The sequence below is a fragment of the Protopterus annectens genome, chromosome 12.part0 (assembly GCF_019279795.1).
Source record: "Protopterus annectens isolate FY-2018-M chromosome 12.part0, PAN1.0, whole genome shotgun sequence".
Classification (NCBI taxonomy): Eukaryota; Metazoa; Chordata; order Ceratodontiformes; family Protopteridae; genus Protopterus; species Protopterus annectens.
In genome coordinates this window covers 573,901,007-573,919,130 of record NC_056746.1, presented here as the reverse complement: position 1 = coordinate 573,919,130, position 18,124 = coordinate 573,901,007, and the positions used below count along the sequence as shown (strand labels likewise).

Sequence of the window (18,124 nt, the reverse complement as noted above, 5' to 3'; positions counted from 1 at the left end):
AATAAGCTTTTATAGTATGTGCACCACTAAGCTGTCTTAAAAAAGTTTTTTTTAACCATTCAGTAGAAATGCAGTAAATATGAAAAAGGCAGAAATTGGATTTGCATAAAATGGCGGTGATATCTTTAAAGATCCTGACAAAAGGATCCACCCAGTTTACCGATCCTGAGCTACTGCACAACTTCATGTCCGTTCTACACCGAGGAAACATTATTATTGCTCCAGGTAAATGGGCAGTAAGTGTACCTACACTGTCATCTCATGCATCTGAAAACAAAACACAGAAATCTTATATTCCATGATGATAAAAAATACTAACACAGACAGACTTGAAATCTGGAAAATTCAGGTCATCAACCTGTTGAAATTGCTGTTTTATATAATACAATACAGAAATATTAATGTAGTGCAATTTGATTACAATAAAAATAACTGGAGAAATGAACAATTCAAGTACTTGAGAATTCCAAAATGACATAATGGTACAAAGGTTTCAAATCTGAAGTCCAACTGTGCACAGAAAGACAAATGCATATGCGTTCTGCCAACATAAAACGTCCTGATTCGGTATTTAAAAATAAAGTTAACAGTGATTGATTTTCTTCCAGCGAAGTATTGTCATTTGCCCTGAATAAGTTTCTTTTCTTAAATGATTTCTAATGCAATGTACAAAACAATGTTATCAAATATGCTTTTCATCCAGAGTAATTTTCATTTTCTGGTATCATGTCTTAAAAACATCTATTGCACAAAACCAAACTACTGCATTGACTGAACAATGCTAAGAAATTCTACATCCAGTTAAGATCCGTAATGAAAATTTGAGTACAACACACATTAGGGACACCTGAAGTATTTCCTACAGTAAATTACTAACTGCAAATCAGAGATGCTTGAGGAAAGGAACTGTTAATAAAATACATGTCTAAACAGCCAACACACATTTAACAGTTCACCCAATGTCTGTAGGACAATATAGGAACACAGATGTATTGCAACACTGCACTGTCGGCTCTCCATGGCATACAGGGATATAAGCTCCAACTGTGACCAATATGGCAGGGGACTGACTAGTAACTTGACAGCTGGAGTACACAAAATGGGAGGGTGGAAGGGAGTGCCTGGTGCCTGCTCACCCCACCCTTGGGGAAAGTGTTGGAAGTGGCTCAGCACTCTGCAATGTCAATATACATTGCAGACAGAGGAGAATAGCATTCAGCGTATGGGTCCAGAATATGCACTCTGTTAACCTACATCCATGGAGCATGAGTGGAAATGTACGCATTTAGAGGGGGCGACAAGGCACAGCATGTTTATGTAAGCATATCAGCTGCCAGGTGAAGGTTAAGGCTAGAAAAAGGAAAAATTCTCAAAGCTGCCTTGATGGAACCACTGCAACTGGTCTTCACTCCACCGATGGGGAATGAATCGGCATAGTATTAGTGGAGGCTTGGTGGTCAGCAAGTAAAAGGAAAGAAAAAGTATATAAACAATAAATACTGTCTAATTCATACCCATCAACTGTCTGTGATTTCAGGGACATTAGCAATTTTGCTATACTTCCATTAAATTTTGTAAAATTGAGTCAAAACAGTTAGGGATTACAATTCCCAAAAAAGTCCACATAAATATATTTACATACTTCTAATTTTTAATAAACTGCAAACATCTCCTTTTATTATCATTTAGCGAATAATGAAAATATTTAAAAATCTTTCCCACTTTAGGGATTCTGTCCCTGATCTTAAGTGAAGAGGTTGACAGCTGTGATTTCAGTAGTTCTAGTATGCCATACAAGTCTGGAAATATTTTTTTTCTCCCCTGTAAATACTATTCCCCTCCAAAACACTGAAACTGCACTGCTGTTCTGCCTCAGAGCTATTAGTAATAGCAGAAGGTGCTCCTTATCAGTTCTCTTGAAAACCTCTGCCATGTTAGCACTTTTTAAGTAGCTTAGGCATTTCTGAACTAAGAAATGCTAAAACACTGCATGCGCATTACTCATGTCCACATATTCATCAGTAAAGGATAGCCCTATTTAACTAATAACCTTATAGTAACACAATGATAGAGACTATAAGGCTGGAGAAAGGGAACAATAATACTGTTTCAAAATGCCCACTGTTTTAATACATCACATTCTGTGGCTCCTGTGCCTCCTGCAACAGCATGCACAGACAACACTATGCAGAGATTCGATGATCACTGCAATACACCGGGTACAATGCAAAATTGAAAACGTTTGCTTTTGGAAAGTAGATAATTCAGTTTGTGTTTACCCATCTCAGATTTAAGACAACAAGGCTAGAAGCAACCTTCTCTTTGTCATCTAAATCAAATATTCAAGATTCAGAAATGGAATGCAAGAAGTACAGTTCCCACTTCCTGAGTACATTTGGGCAGGACAAACTTAAGTACTTTACCACTGGCTCTGAGAAAGTATTAGCTATGTCACTGACACAGCAGCCAGCTGCTACTAGATGCATTTCACTTGTGAGCAATGACTACAACAAAATACTACCCTGAGTTAGGGTATACACGGAGATGGGGGACTTCTTGAAGAAAGTGTTACACAGGAAACAAACTGCAGTACAATCTGGGACATGGTTATAACATGATGAGACAGGATGCCACTGGTGAGGCACAGAATATTCTGTTAGTGGTCTCTGCTAAAACTGCTAGTACTGAGTAAAAGGTTAGGACACCCTGGAACTTGTATAGAGCATTTTCTTTGGATTCAGCTAAATAACCCATTTAAAACTCAAGAGTTAAACATAGTACATACACTCAGCACACTCCTTCAAATGTTCTTAGCTCACTGTGATTAGGGGTGCATCATACAGTGATTGAATGGAGGCCAGTCAAGCAGGACAATGGGCATGAACAACAGTTTCAAATAGGGTTGCAGGTGACAAGAACTGCACTATTTTGCAGTGCAGCTGTCATAAAAAAAGTCTCATATTGATCATATCTCTGGTACAATAAGAGGCTATGATGGTTACATTACATAAAACCAGCTACAGTTCCACCAAATCAGAAGTAAATTAACATATCCTACTAAAACTGTAGAAGGACAAACACTGAAATAATAACCAGGATATGCATAGCCTAGCTTAACACACACAATAATGTGCTACTGTACGGTGTGTGTGTGTGGGGGGGGGGGGGCAACCCTGTGGCTTTGTCACATCACCAACACCACCTACATATGCTTACACCAAGGTATTACAACCTTTGGGGCAAACAAAATCAAATAATTCCTTTACACAGAGTTTGTGTAATCTTGGAGTTAGAACAGGCTGATGTCAGAGCCCCCCACTTGGTGCAGTAGAGTGCCTTGAACCAGTGTGATAACATAATTTTTGCTGGCTGCTAGATTATTCCTGGTTAGAAAGTATTTGATAGTTAAGCACTGTTAAATTCAATGCCACAGCTTTCAGTATTCGTACAATTACAGACATGGTGCTGATTAGTAACCTGGCAGTAAAATTAAGTAATTTACTTAGGACAGCTTTTTGCAAGTCTAAATTAAAGTAGGGTAGCTATGCACATGAGCAGTAAATACTACCTGAAGTATGTTTTATGATTTGCCCTCCTGTTTGATGTTATACGGATGCTTATCACAGGAAATTCAAAGAGACAGATACAAATACCAGTACAGAATATACTGTACTATACTTTGTTATTAGCATAAAAGGAAGTGTTTGTTGCATGTCTAATGACTGGCGGCAAATAGGAGCTCTCTGCTGGTTGCATTTTAGTACGCAGTTATGTAGACATTAGGTTTTCTGTTTTACACTTTGTGAAAGTAAACATCTAATAAGAGGGTTTGCATAATTTGCAAAACTATTTCTAGGTGCTTCTTAACACTTCTTCTCATTTTTGTACTTAATTCACTGTATTAAGGACAAATTACTTCCAGGTTTACTTACATTAACAGGATAGAGACAGTGAATTTTCACAAAAAAATACAACTAAAAGTGCTACATTAATGAGGGCTGACAAAGCGACACAGCTCTCAACCTTGTAAGTTCAACAACCATAAGCAAAGCCACATATAATCAGAGACAAACTTCCCAAATCAAGGCATTTTTTAAATACTGACACTATACAATTAAACAATGAGATTTGTACTCATAATGCACTTTCTGAATGTTAAGATGTGCAACATCAGTGATTGCATTATTTAATTCCTGTAATCCTTGATGTGTCTTGTCAGACTCATTTAATGTGAGACAAGGAAAACTCCATTAATTTACTGATTCTCTGATACTTCCTACCTTTGATTCACGGCCATGGGGGAACTGCATACATTTTGGCACTCAATGGACAGAAAAAAAAACCTGTACAACATGCCAGTCCAGTGCAGGACACCTACTCACTGTTCTGCAGGCCAAATTGAAGGACTGACAATACATCCCACAGCATGTCTTTGGAATGTGGGAGGAAACTGGATCATCTGCCAACTCTCCCCCATGAACACAGAAAGGACAAGCAAACTCCACAGGAAGAGACACCCCAGCTAACAACCAACCCGCAGAACCAAGCTCTGTGAAGTAGTAATGATGACCTGTGTCCCACTCTGCTATTCACTTCCTTGGCAAAATCAGACACAGTTGTGAGCCATGCTCTTTAGTGCCCTTTAAATTCTTATATTTTGTTAAGGCACAGCTCTGAATGAAATCTTTAGGTAAATTACTACAAAACCAGCCAATGAGCTTTGCAACATACTACGCAAAACAGCAAAATTTGCATTCACAGTTCAATAAATGCATGCACCTTTCCCAGGTAAAGGGTCACAATACTGCATTCTGTGCTCTAATTATCAATAAAGAAGACAGCAAAAGACAGAAAACCTGAAAGGGCTGTGCAGGGGAGCAGTATGGTCTTTATGGATCAAAGTATGCTTTTCATGCCACTTTAATGCGGCGATGAAGATTGTTAACTGACATATAACTCAGACAGCTAATTATGCTTGAGACCGTAAGACATTTAAAGCAAGGCAACCTTTACTTGTTGATTTGACTTGGCCAACTGAAACTCGACTTGTTATAAAACTTAAAGCAAGACCATTTATAGTGGTGGTAGGGCAGTCTTGTTTTGCAGTCCTGGTTTGCATTAACTAGTGCTGTACTGAGACACTTAAGCTCTGGAAGATCTTGACATCCACTCCTGAAAGCTGTTGCCATTTGCTTCTTCTTGGTGTACAGTGGAAATGTTGCCATACACGTTGAGAGGAAACTGCAACTAATCTTTTTCACCATCTTCGCCACTTCCTATTAAAAATAAACAAAATTACTCAAGACAAAAATCTTAGCGAAAGTGAACTATAAAGAAAGTTTTCCTTATAATTAACACAGTTTACACAAAATTCAACACACACATTTATTTTACTATACTTCAGATTTGCACAAATGTATCACTATGCCTCCACAAAGGCTTACTGCATTGACCACGTTGCCATGCAAGTTCTTCTGTCCTCTTCTTCAACAAACAGGATGAGTTGTGTAAGTAACTGAAAAGCCAGTTGGTGTTAAGATGGCAATGCTGCAGAAGGCTGCACATAAATCAGAGCAATATACAAACATAACAACTGAAAAAAAGAGCACCACCTACATCAGTTAGAAGGAACTCTGATGTAGGGTATTGGTTTCCTTCTGCTTCTAGTTAGCAAATGTATGCTGGTAATGCAGCATACTGTCACAAACAGTAGTATTCCAGTGTCAGCATCAGCGCATTTATTAACTCATCAGAGTTAATACATTACCTATCGAAGAACAGTCTCTGGTTCTTAATTCTAACTGTATTGCCACTCTAATGAATCTCCATTAGTAAAGGAACAGAGAATAAAAATGAACACACATCTCCTGTCTGTCTCAAAGCATGCATTAGCTACAGGCAAATACTATCTAAAGCACATCTTCATTTAAGATGATGACAAAAACATACACATATTATGTAGTAATGCACCTAAAAAAATTGCAGATTAACCTAGAGTTGGAATAGGTTATCTCACAGCAGATCACACTGTTGCAAAAACACATTTGCAGAAATGCACTTTACTTCAGAGGTCCGTCCTATATCTAGATTTAGCCTAATGCTCTTAAAAACAAACAAAATTTAGTTTTTCAATCATCTTTAGCCTAAATCACCCGCACTTGTTTTGAAACTGATTTAGGTTTTCTGGCAGTCTGATATTGGAAGTGAAATCCCCCCGGAATCTTACTGATGTGTTTGAAGAAGAACAAGTGAAAGTGAAGGATAACTAATACATTAAACAGAAAAGCAAAAAAAAAAGGTAGTATCCAGTTTGTGTACAACTAGCCTTAGACCTTCAAAATACAGTGATAGCAAACACCTGGCTCACTCCCACAGCTATGGACATCTGCCTTTTTCACAAAGGTAACTTCTGTCTCAATGTCACTACACAACAGAACTTTATACTGCATTACAAAAAGTACCATTTAGACACTTCATACTCTAATCTCCTTTTAATTAATTGAAAAGTAAAGAAATGATAAAGCATTTTAATAAACACCTAAAATGCGCAGAGTTATAACAGATCTGCAAAAGCTTGCCCACGTACTATACAGTACATGTTCTACATTACACTATAATGTGAGTGTGTTTTAACTGAAGACCTGTTTACAAGACCATTATCATTTAACAGCCTAGAGCAGGGCCAGGATTCATGTCTTCTTTGAGCTTGAGTTTTCCAATCCATATGGCTTACTACTTTGGGCCCTCAAACTTTTTGTTGGGGATGCAACTTGATAATGTCACAAAAAGTTGTCACAACAGAGGGCCAAAGGCTTACTGACCATGCCACAAAAATAAATGGAACTGGGCAATATTTTAACAATAATCCATGACTGAGCGTGGTCATCACAGGATTTACCCATGGTTGGTGTAGTTTCATCATGAGTGAGAAAAGAGTGGTTTCTCTCTAACTTTTGGTATTTTTTTTTATATATATTTCTAGCTTACATGTTGGCTGCTTTTGTCAAGAATTCTGAACAAAGCCAAAAATAAAAGGGGGACAAAGGGCAGAATGCAAATTTTTAAATGTTAGTATAAATCATTTAAAAAGTTCATGCAACAGGTTTTGGCATCGATATACATTTTGAGAACTATAGGAAGTATGAAAAGAATAGTTGTGTAAAATCTTACCATAACCATAGATGTCCTTCTCTTCCATGTTACAGTATTCAAAACCCTTGGGTTATCCTCTGCTTGCTACCCGAATATCTTGCCAGTATACAAAAGCTTCTAGTCACTGCTAGGTATGTGGGATGTCTGACTTTTGGCCAAGGGCCACAACAGTGATGTCTGCATGTACCTTTCCTCAGAACTGAATGCCCCAGTTGGATCCCAGTCCCAGGACAGCTGTACAAGTCCTGTGCCATCCAAGAAGGGATAATTTTAATTGAAAAGTGGGGTTAAGAGGGAGGGAATGAATACTGTAACATGGAAGAGAAGGACATCTATGGTTATGGTAAGATTTTACACAACTATTCTATGTCCTTCTATTCTCATGTTGCAGTATTCAAAATCCTTGGGTGAGTGCCAAAGCTCAAAGGGAAGAAGGGGGTGGGGTGGGGGTGATGGCATGGAATTGTTTTCCATGAAACCATGTAGGACTGCCCTAGCAAATTCCGCTCTAGATCTGGAGATGTGATCCAGTCTACAGTGTTTAGTGAAGGTATGGACAGATGTCCATGTAGCTCCCTCTACAATGGAAGCAGTGTCCAGTCCTTTAAAGAAGGCTCCAAATGAGGCCATGGCTCTAGTGGAGTGGGCTTTAATTTTTGAATTTAGATGTTTTCCATGGTAGGTGTAAGTAAAAGAATATAACCCTGGAAATCTAGGCAGAAATGGTCTGTTTTGTCACTGCTTTTCCCAGAGACCCGGGGTGTAATGAGACAAATAACTGCTCTGACTTCCTAATGGACTTGGTCTTGTCAAAGTAAAATCTAAGCTGTCTGGGAATATCAAGGGAATGCAAGACTCTTTCAATGTCATTCTGGGGATGTGGAAAAAAGGTGAATACCTTGGTTTAAGGACAGTTCATTGACCAACTTGGGCAAGGAGGAGGGGTTGGTTTTCAGGGTCACTCTATCCTTGTGGAAGAGGAGAAAGGGAGGTGTTGCCATGAGGGCCTGGACCTCTGACACTCTTCTGGCTGATGTCAAGGCCAACAGGAGTGCAGTTTCCCAGATACTGTGTTTCTGAGATGCTTTAGATGCTGGTTCAAACGGAGCAACTGTGAGCTTCTCTAAAACGTAGCTCAGGTCCCATGCAGGCAAACCGGCCTCTTGGGGGTCCTGAGATGCAGTACTCCCTTGAGGAATAACTTTGCAGGAAGCTTAGATGCTAGAAGAGGGTCAAGAGGCAGACAAGCCAAAATAGCAGCTAGGTGGGCCTTAACAGAGGAATATGCCAACCATTCTTGCAAGAGTTCACACAGATAGGACAGCACTAAGGAGACCTCACCTTGAAGTGGTCTAGCTGTCTTGTAGACACCACATGGAGAGTCTTTTCCATTTAGACAAATAAGATCTCTTAGCATTAGGATTCCTGGCCTCATGTAGGACTATAGCACATCCTTGGTGTAAAAGGTGTCTGTAAGGTATCAAAATTCTATTACGCTCAGAGCTGGGTTCAGAGATTTCAGGTGGGGATGGATTAGGAATCCCTTGACCTGTGTGAAATGGTCCACTCTGTGAGGTAACTTGTGATGACTGCCCCTAGCTAAATGCAGAAAGAGGGGGAAAGTACAGTTGTGTACCTACCATAAATGTAGATGTTCGAGTGCATTCACTGTTGCAGTCATTACACTTGGGTTATCCTGCTGGCAGGCTACCTGCAGTCGGCCTGAATACCAAAGTCCTGGTCCGGCGTTGGTTGCTGTCGCCTCTTCCCTGACGTCAGTGCGCCAGGGGTATAAAAGATGCAGCCGACGCCATTTTCTTCAGTTTTTCTTACCCCAGATGTCAGGTGCCCCCAAAAGGGTAGCCTGTAAAAATTATGATAATAAAAAAGCATGCACATAACCTTCATCTACAAGCAAATACACCACATAGGTTGTATAGAATGGATAGGTACAGATAAGTCCCAGCAAAGAAAAAAGGGGGATGGTGGGAGGGTAACCTGGACTGCAACAGTGAATACACTCGAACATCTACATTTATGGTAGGTACACAAGTGTACTATGTTCATCGTGTTTCACTGTTGCAGTCATTACACTTGGGTTGAATCCCAAAGCTGAGGATGGGTGGCTGGGCCTAAACAGGGTTTGGAGTGGCTATGAGGCCCTGCAGAACTGCAGTGGCAAGGCCTGCTCTGGATTTAGAGTAGAGAGGTAAATTGTATTGCTTTGTAAAAGTGTGCACTGAAGTCCGTGTTGTAGCCTCCAAAATATCCTTGGTTGGTACTCTTCTGAGGAAAAAACGGTTTGCTCTCAGCCTCTGAGGAAGGCTACTGCTCTGGTAGAATGTGGCCTAATGCCCTTGGGCACTGATTTGCCATGTTGTGAATAACAGAAATGAACATAGTGGCCTATCCATTTTGAAAAAGTCTGCTTTGAAATGGCTTTTCCTTGGGAATTGGCAGCATATGCCACTAACAGTTGCTCAGTCTTTCTGAAGGCTTTAGTCTTGTCCAAGTAAAAGCGTAGCTGTCTGTGTATGTCCAAAGTATGCAGAAGTCTCTCCCCCTTATTCTGTGGGTTTGGATAAAAGGTAGGTAAATGTATGGTTTGGTTAAGAGCCACGCTGGACACTACCTTAGGCATAAATGTCGGGTTTGTCCTTAGAGAAACCCTGTCCTGATGGAAAATAATAAAAGGTTCCACAGCCATTAGTGCCTGTAACTCTGTAACTCTTCTTGCTGAAGTTATTGCTAGAAGAAGAGCGGTTTTCCATGACAAGTATTTTATCTCTGCTGTATTGGCAGGCTCAAAAGGAGGCAGTGTGAGTTTTTCCAAGACAAAATTGAGGTCCCATGTAGGTACTGGAGCTCTCCTTGGAGGTCTTATGTTTTTGGCCCCTCTGAGAAACTGTCTTAGCAGTGGATGAGAAAAAATAGGTGGGTCCATAATGTAATGAGCTGAAATGGCAGAGGCATGGACCTTAATTGATGAGAAGGATAGGCCTTTGTCCAGCATCTCAGTTAGATATTGCAAAATCTGAGGAATATTTGGTTCAAACGAGTCAATTCCCTGTGCTTGGTTCCAAGCACAGAATCTCTTCCATTTTTCTGCATAAGATTTTCTGGTGCTGGGCCTCCTGGCCTCCAAAATAACATCCATAACTGCTTTAGAGAGAGGTGTGTCCTGATTGAATTACATTATCCGCCATGCAGCCAGATTTAGGTTTCTGAGTTGGCTGTGCAGGATCTGATTGTTCTGTTGGGTTAGCAAATGAGGTATTAGAGGCAATGTCCAGGCTGGGCCTTGAGACAAGCTCTTTATGATTGGGTACCAGTGCTGGCGTGGCCAGTCTGGGGCAATCAGTATCATTTTTGGCTTCTCTTGTCTGACCTTTAGGAGTACCTTGGAGAGGAGAGGCAGAGGAGGGAAGGCATATACTGTAAGGGCTTTCCAGCTGAATGAAAAGGCGTCCACTTTCTATGCTTGCTTGTGATAAGTCCGAGTGCAGAATCTCTGTAGCTGGCAGTTGTGAGGGGAAGCGAATAGATCTATGTCTGGGCATCCCCATTTCCCTGTTAGCATGTTGAAGATTTGTGGGTCCAGTTTCTACTCGTGAGGATCCATGAGGTTTCTGCTTAGTTCGTCTGCCAAAGTATTTGTCTTTCCTGGCAGGAATTGTGCTTGCAGATGTACTTGAAAAGTCAATGCTGTGTTCCATAAAGTCATGGCTTTCCTGCAGAGGGGGTAGGAATGTGTGCCCCCTTGCTTGTTTATGTACCACATGACTGTAGTATTGTCCGTCTTTATCAGTAGTTGTCCTGGATGAAGTAGGTCCTTGAAGGCTGTCAGGGCATTTTGTACAGCTAGCATCTCTTTTTGATTGCTATGAAGATGCATTTGGTTTGTGGGCCATGTGCCCTGAATACATTTTCCTGCCATGTGCGCCCACCACGCATAATCTGATGCATCTTTTGTTAGTGTCTGCCTGGCAGTGGGTAAGGTGAATGGCTGTCCCTTGTTGTGGTGACAGGCCTGTGCCCACCATTGAAATTCCTGCTGCAGGCAGGGAATGAGAGTAATTACTGTTTCCAAGCTGTGGCAATGTTGAGTCCAAACACTTCTTAGATACCATTGTAGTTTCCTTATATGCAGTCTTGCATATGGAATTAGCAGAATGCAGGATGCCATGTAGCCCAGAGCCTGCAGAATATTTCTTGCGGATAACTGGGTCTTTGTTGCCAAGCCTTTGAAGTAAGAAGTCAGATGCCTTTGTTCGTCTGGCGTGAGATAAGCCATCTGGGCAGTTGTATTTAAGCTTGCACCCAGGAATATTATCTCTTGAGAGGGTACTAGTTTTGATTTCTTTTCGTTTACTGTGAACCCTAGGCAAATTAGTACTCTTTTTACAAATGCCAGATGCTGTAGTAGAATATCTTTGTCCTTTGCTTGAATAAGGCAGGTCGTCCAAGTAGGGGTATATTTGAATTCCTCTTTGTCTGCAAAATGCAATTACTGGTGCCAGGCATTTTGTGAAGACCCTGGGCGCAGTAGATAAGCCAAAGGGCAGTGCAGAGAATTGGTAGTGCAGTGAGCTAGCTATGAATCTGAGGTATCTTCTGCAAGATTGTCTGATTGAGACATGCAGGTATGCCTCTTTGAGGTCCAAAGTTACAAGCCAAGCCTTCTTGTCCAACATGGGCAGAAGCTGCTGTAGAGTCAACATTTAGAATTTTGGGACTCCAGAAAAGTGTTTAGAATAGACAGGTCCAGAATTGGTCTCCATGCTTTGCCCTTTCTTGGTACTAAGAAAAGTCTTGAGTAAAATCCTTGTCCCTGCTCTTGTTGTGGAACTGGCTGAATAGCCCCCATTGTCCATGAGAGATGAAACTTGTTTTTGTGTCTCTTGCCATTGATTGTGTGGCAAGTCTGGCATGCCTTTTGCCTTTAGAAGGGTGTGAAAGTGGAACCTGTAACCCTGAGAGACTCTATTTAAGACCCATTTGTCCTGGGTGATCTCGTGCCAGTTTTGTGAAAAAAGTGCTAGCTTTCCCCCTAAGGGTGCTGCCAAAAAATAAGTGCTTGGCACTGGCAGAGGGAAGTCATTGGGACTGTTTTTTATAAGGCTGTGATTTGTCTTCTCCGCTTTTGGAGGTAGAAGCACCCCATTGTTTGGGCCTGTATGAGCCCTGGGGCTGTTGCCTGCCTCTAGGGCATCTGAATCTGCCTCTCTGTGGTTTGTCTGACACTGGCAAGGACCAATTCTTAGAGGGCCAGTTCCTGCTAAATCTGGGTGACTGTACCTGTAAGAAATCCTTTACTGTCTGCAGATTTTGCCTTATCCTCCATTTTCTTTAACACCTCCTCTGCCTTAACACCAAACAAAGTATCATGCTGTAATGGAGCATCCAATAATTTTGCTTTAACATGATCAGGCAGATTCTGTTCCTTTAACCAATCATGCCTTCTAATAACAGAACTTGTAACAGTGGCCCTGCATGTGGCCTCCAGTGAATCATAGCCGCATTGCAAAGTATGTTTTCCCACTTGTTCAGCTGCATGCAATAAATCCTGCAAATCTTTGTTCTCAGAACATTCAGAATTTGTCAACACTTTTTGTTTTAACAAAGACATTAAGTATTGCTGATATTTGAGCATATGAAACTGACAATTTAAAGCCCTTACAGCCAAGGTAGCAGAAGTGTAAACTTTTTCCCCCATCTGTCCAAAGCCCTAGAATCTCTGTCTGAGGGGACAGGGTTTTTGGCAGAAGCAGCCTTGACCCCTTTGGGACCCTGTGAGATAGTTTCTGGGTCAGCAGCAGGGTTTTTGCAGAGACATTTATGGGAGTCTGGGACCCTGTAGTATCTGTCCAGCTTAACAGGGGCAGGAGGTAAAAACATCATCTACTATGTCTAGAACAGGGGGAATTGCAAGAGGTCTATGCTGAGGAAATAAAAGAAAGTCTCTAAGTCTTTTCTTAGAATCGGAATAATCCTGGCGCTCCCAATGGAAATGCTCCCTCATGGTATGCAGGGTTTCCCCAAAAGAATAGTCCTCAGGAGGAGATGCTGAAGGAATAGACTCTTCAGCATCAGAATCCTCATAGGGAGGAACAGAATATCCCTGATCAGAAGAGGAATCAGAGGAAATGGAAACCTGACCAGAGGAATCATATTCAGTGTCTTGCCTAGGCCTCTTTATCAGGAGGGGGATGGGAACCCCTGATCAAAGTAATTAGGTCTTCGGCCATTTTGAGCATCTGTTTCTTAGGCATAGAAGCCTGTCCTGGAAAATGCTGTACTGGTTTCCTTGTCTTTAAAACTGTTTTAGACTTTGTCTTGGATGCTGAAGTAGGCTTTATATAAAGTTGTGTAGGTCTGAAGACACCCTCAGAAGCCGATGCCTGCTCAGCAGCTCTGGACTTCTGAAGGGGCAATACCTTGAGTATCCAGAGGCCTAGCTGTCTCCACGTGGGAGTTGGAGGTGGCCTGTGGCTCTGAGGTAGCGGGAGTCAGGGGCTGCGAAAGCGCCTCACTGAGCACTGGCAAACCGGCGACTGGCCTAGAAGAGGCTTCGTCGTCGGTTTTGGACCTCGGATGCTTGTCCTTGTGTTTATCCTTGCGCTTTTTATGAATTCTGGTCATCGGTTGTTCTGACGGCATTATGTAGTTAAACCTTCTGCCAAAATAATGAAAAGCAAAATCGTACCGACACTTAATAATGCGTTGGTTAAATCTAGCACAAAACCGACAACTAGCAATGTCGTGGTCAGGGTCTAGGCAAGGAATACATTAAGAGTGGAAATCCTTATGACGTATTTGCTTCCCACAAGAAATACAATTGTTAACTTTTTCTGACATCGGTCTGGAGCAAGAAAAAAGTTTCACAAAGGGGTACTTAGCTTTATTGAAGACTTCGGATCTGAAATTCGATTTCAAAAATCTCAAGAGTTGGCCGACTGGCACTTGCAAATTGCTTTTTCTTCGGGCACCACGCGGCAAGAAAGACTGAAGAAAATGGCGTCGGCTGCATCTTTTATACCCCTGGCACACTGACATCAGGGAAGTGGTGACAACAACCGATGCCGGACCAGGACTTTGGAATTCAGGCCGACTGCGGGTAGCCTGCCAGCAGGATAACCCAAGTGTAATGACTGCAACAGTGAAAAACAATGAACATCAAATGCTGTCTTGGCCAAAAGAAATTCACCAACAAGATTTTTGGTTAGTCCCAGTGGATTTTCAATAGGACTTTTTGAAGGAATGGGAAGGAGGGGAATGCAAAGAGAAACACGCCCTTCCATGAGACTGAAAAGGTGTCCTACAGCCCTCGCTAGGAGACTGGGTAGCCTGGTGCAAAATAGTGGTAGCTGTCTGTTCAGAGGGGAGGCAAACAGGTCTATTTGCGGTGTACCCACTTGTGGACAATGTCCAGGAACACATCCCTGTGAAGCATCCATTTATGGGACTGTCACATGGACCTGCTCAAAGTGTCTTCCTGAGTGTTCTGTGCTGAAGGGATATACACTGCCTGCAGGGTGTCACACATCCCTGTGAAGCATCCATTTATGGGACTGTCACATGGACCTGCTCAAAGTGTCTTCCTGAGTGTTCTGTGCTGAAGGGATATAAACTGCCTGCAGGGTGTCACCCTGTTGGGCTGCCAGACCCCAGGCTTGGAGTGCAAGTCTGCATACCAAGCAGGATTTTGTTCTCTCCCGTTTGCTCACATATCATAGCACTGTAGTGTTGTCTGTGAACAATTTCAGGGGTCCTTTTTTCAGATTTGTAGGAAGGCTCTCAAGGCAAATGGAACTGCTCTTATTTCCCTGATGTTTTTGTGCTCCCGCCTGAAGGTGTCTGACTAGGTACCCTCAGGCTGCCCAAAGCAGCTCCCCAGCCCAGATCTGAGGCATCTGTGTACATCTCCTGAAATGGGGGAAGGGGCTGTAAGGGAAGCCCTGGAATGAGCGTGACTTGGTCCAACTACCAAAGGATCTCTTTCCTTAGGCATGGAAGGAAGGGAATGTTGAAGTCCAAGGGATCTGAGAGTTGGGCCCATGTGGACCTCGGGTACCACTGCAATTTTCTCATGTGGAGTCTTGCCAATGGCAGCATTGGAATAGTGGAAGCCATATGACCCAGTAATCTGCGATACTGCCTGGCTGTCATAGCAGTGGCGTGAGGTATTGCTTTAGGTTTTCCACCTTTTGGGGAGGAAGGAATGCTCTCATGACATCTGCCCTTATTCTGCACCCCAGAAAAACGTGGTCATGGGAGGGATTTATGTTGGACTTGGGGTAACTGATGTTGAATCCCAGTGCCTGCAGGACTGAGATAACTTTGTGTAGTTGGTAGTGTAGGGATCTGGAACATTCTGCCTGCATCAGAAGGTCATCCGGGTATGGAAAAATTTGAATCCCTTGGACCCTGCAATAAGCAATCACTGGAACCAGACACTTGGTGAATACCCTTGGAGCTGTAGCGAGTCCAAAGGGCAAGGCAGAGAACTAAAAATGTGAAGAACCCAGAGAAAAACGTAAATATTTCTGGCCTTATAGGGATGTGCCGTTAGGTATTCTTTATCTCCAAGGTGGCTAGAAACCCCTGCGGCTTTACCAAGGGAAAAAGGGCCTGGAGAGTAAGCATACGAAAGGTGGGTACTTGCAAGAAAAGGTTGAGGTGGCAGAGATCTCGGATAGGTCTCCATGGTCCATCCTTCCTTGGGACTAGAGTCGAGTAAAATCCCTTTCCCTTTTCTGCCAGGGGGACAGGTTGTACGATTCCTTGAGAACGGAGGCTGTCTATGACTGACTGGAAAAGAGGCAGCTGGTCTTTGGCTGTCTGTGGGACACCTCTTAAAGAGGGAGGTATGATCCAGGTCATGAAATAACCCTTTTCTACAATGGACAAGACCCACCTGTCTGACGTAATGCTTTGACGAACTGGAAGAGAGAGAGCCCTTAGGGACAGTGGAATGGAGTTTGGGGGGGGGGTGGACAGCAAAGGCAGGTAGTCACAGGCTACCTGCCCTGTCCTGAAACTGAGGTCTCTGGGCAAGAGTCTGAAGCAGGCTTGAAAGGGGTCTTTCACTTCCTGGTGTTCTTTCTGCTCCTACAGTGGGGGGGGGGAGGTTGGAGCAGAGTGTTTTCTAATGAAAGTAGAGTTGTGTACACCTACCATAAATGTAGATGTTCGAGTGTCTTCACTGTTGCAGTCATGACTGTAGGGTTCTCCCCTGCCGGCAGGCAGTCCTAGGTCGGCCAGAATCCCAAAGTCTGGGTCCGGCGTCGGCTGTTCGGCCATGCTCCCTGACGTCAGAGCGCCAGGAGTACAAAGCTGACAGCTGACGCCATGTTCTCCAGTTTTTCTTGCCCCAGATGTCAGGTGCTCCAAAATGAGTAAGATCCCCTACCCTTTGCAAATACACCTCAAAAGAAGGGTGAAGAAGGGAACCACACAAAAGAAAAAATAAGAGGGGACAGGAGGGAGGGAAACCCAGATTGCAACAGTGAAGACACCCGAACATCTACATTTATGGTAGGTGTACACAACTGTACTATGTTCATCGTGTTTCACTGTTGCAGTCATGACTGTAGGGTTGAATCCCAAAGCAGAATAAAAGGGAGGTGGTCATAAAGAAGAGGGGGCGGCTAAAAGGCCCTGCAAAACAGCAGATGCAAAGCCTGCCCTAGACTTAGAGTAAAGAGGTAGATTATAGTACTTGGAAAAGGTATGCACTGAACTCCAAGTTGCAGCTTCCAAAATGTCTTTGGTAGGAACTCCTCTGAGGAAGGCAGCTGAAGTGGCAGCAGCTCTGGTAGATTGAGTCCTTATACTCCCTGGGATTTGCTTTCCATGATGTGAATAACAAAATCTGATTCCATGAGCAATCCATTTAGAAATGGTCTGTTTTGAAATAGCTTTACCTTGGGAACTTGAAGCATAAGAAACAAACAATTGCTCTGATTTCCTGATGTCCTTGGTTCTGTCCAGGTAAAAATGTAGTTGTCTGTGTACATCCAAGGAATGCAAGATCCTTTCCCCCCTATTTTGAGGACTGGGGAAAAAAGTTGGCAAGTGAATAGTTTGATTTAAAGCCACTTTGGAAACCACCTTAGGCATGAAAGAAGGATTAGTCCTTAAAGACTTGATGAAAAATAATATAAGGTTCCACAGCCATGAGAGCTTGCAACTCCGAAACTCTCCTGGCAAAGGTCAGAGCTAACAGAATGGCTGTCTTCCAAGATAAAAACTTGATGTCAGAAGTGGCAGCAGGCTCAAAAGGAGGTAAGGTGAGTTATTCCAAAACATAGTTGAGATCCCAAGCAGGAATGGGAGGAGATCTAGAGGGCCTTAAGTTCTTAGCTCATCTGAGAAACGTCTCATGAGCTGATGGGAAAAGATAGGAGGGTTTGTATTATAATGAGCAGAAATAGCAGAAGCATGGATCTTTATGGAAGAGAAAGAGAGACCCTTATGTAAGAGGTCTGTCAGGTAAAGTAAAATCAGAGGAATGTTAGCAATTAGAGGATCTGAATCCTGAACCTGCATCCAGGTGCAAAATCTTTTCCATTTTCCTGCATAAGATTTTCTAGTGCTAGGACGTCTGGCTTCTAAAATGACATCCATAACCTGCTTGGGTAGGAGAGAATGAATCAAGGACCCTGGATTAACCAGGCCACCATGCTGAGAGTTTTGACATGGGAGTGCAGAACCTGACCCTGGTGCTAGGACAGAAGGTTCGGAGTCTGTGGTAATACCCAAGGGGGCTCCAGACAAAGGTTTTTCAGAGTTGGGTACCAAAACTGTCGAGACCAATTTGGGGCCAGCAAAATTATCATCTTGGGCTTGTCCTGTTTGATCTTTAATAACACCCATGGAAGAAGAGGTAGAGGCGGGAAGGCATACCCCGAGAGGTTTCTCCAACTGAATGATAGTGCATCCACTTTCCAAGCTAGATTGTGGAAAGTCC

The 18,124-nt window shown here is 42.7% G+C and overlaps 1 protein-coding gene across 1 annotated transcript in view; it reads right to left on the bottom strand.

Moving 5' to 3' along the window:
• Positions 1 to 335: 335 nt before the first annotated feature.
• The window catches only part of LMTK2 (lemur tyrosine kinase 2), a 1,522,811-nt gene continuing 1,505,022 nt past the window's right edge, over positions 336 to 18,124 (bottom strand). Inside the window, exon 14 of the mRNA XM_044089711.1 lies at positions 336 to 5,276. Coding sequence (XP_043945646.1) covers positions 5,248 to 5,276 — 29 coding nt within the window. The 3' untranslated portion in view covers positions 336 to 5,247. The remainder of the gene's footprint in view (positions 5,277 to 18,124) is intronic.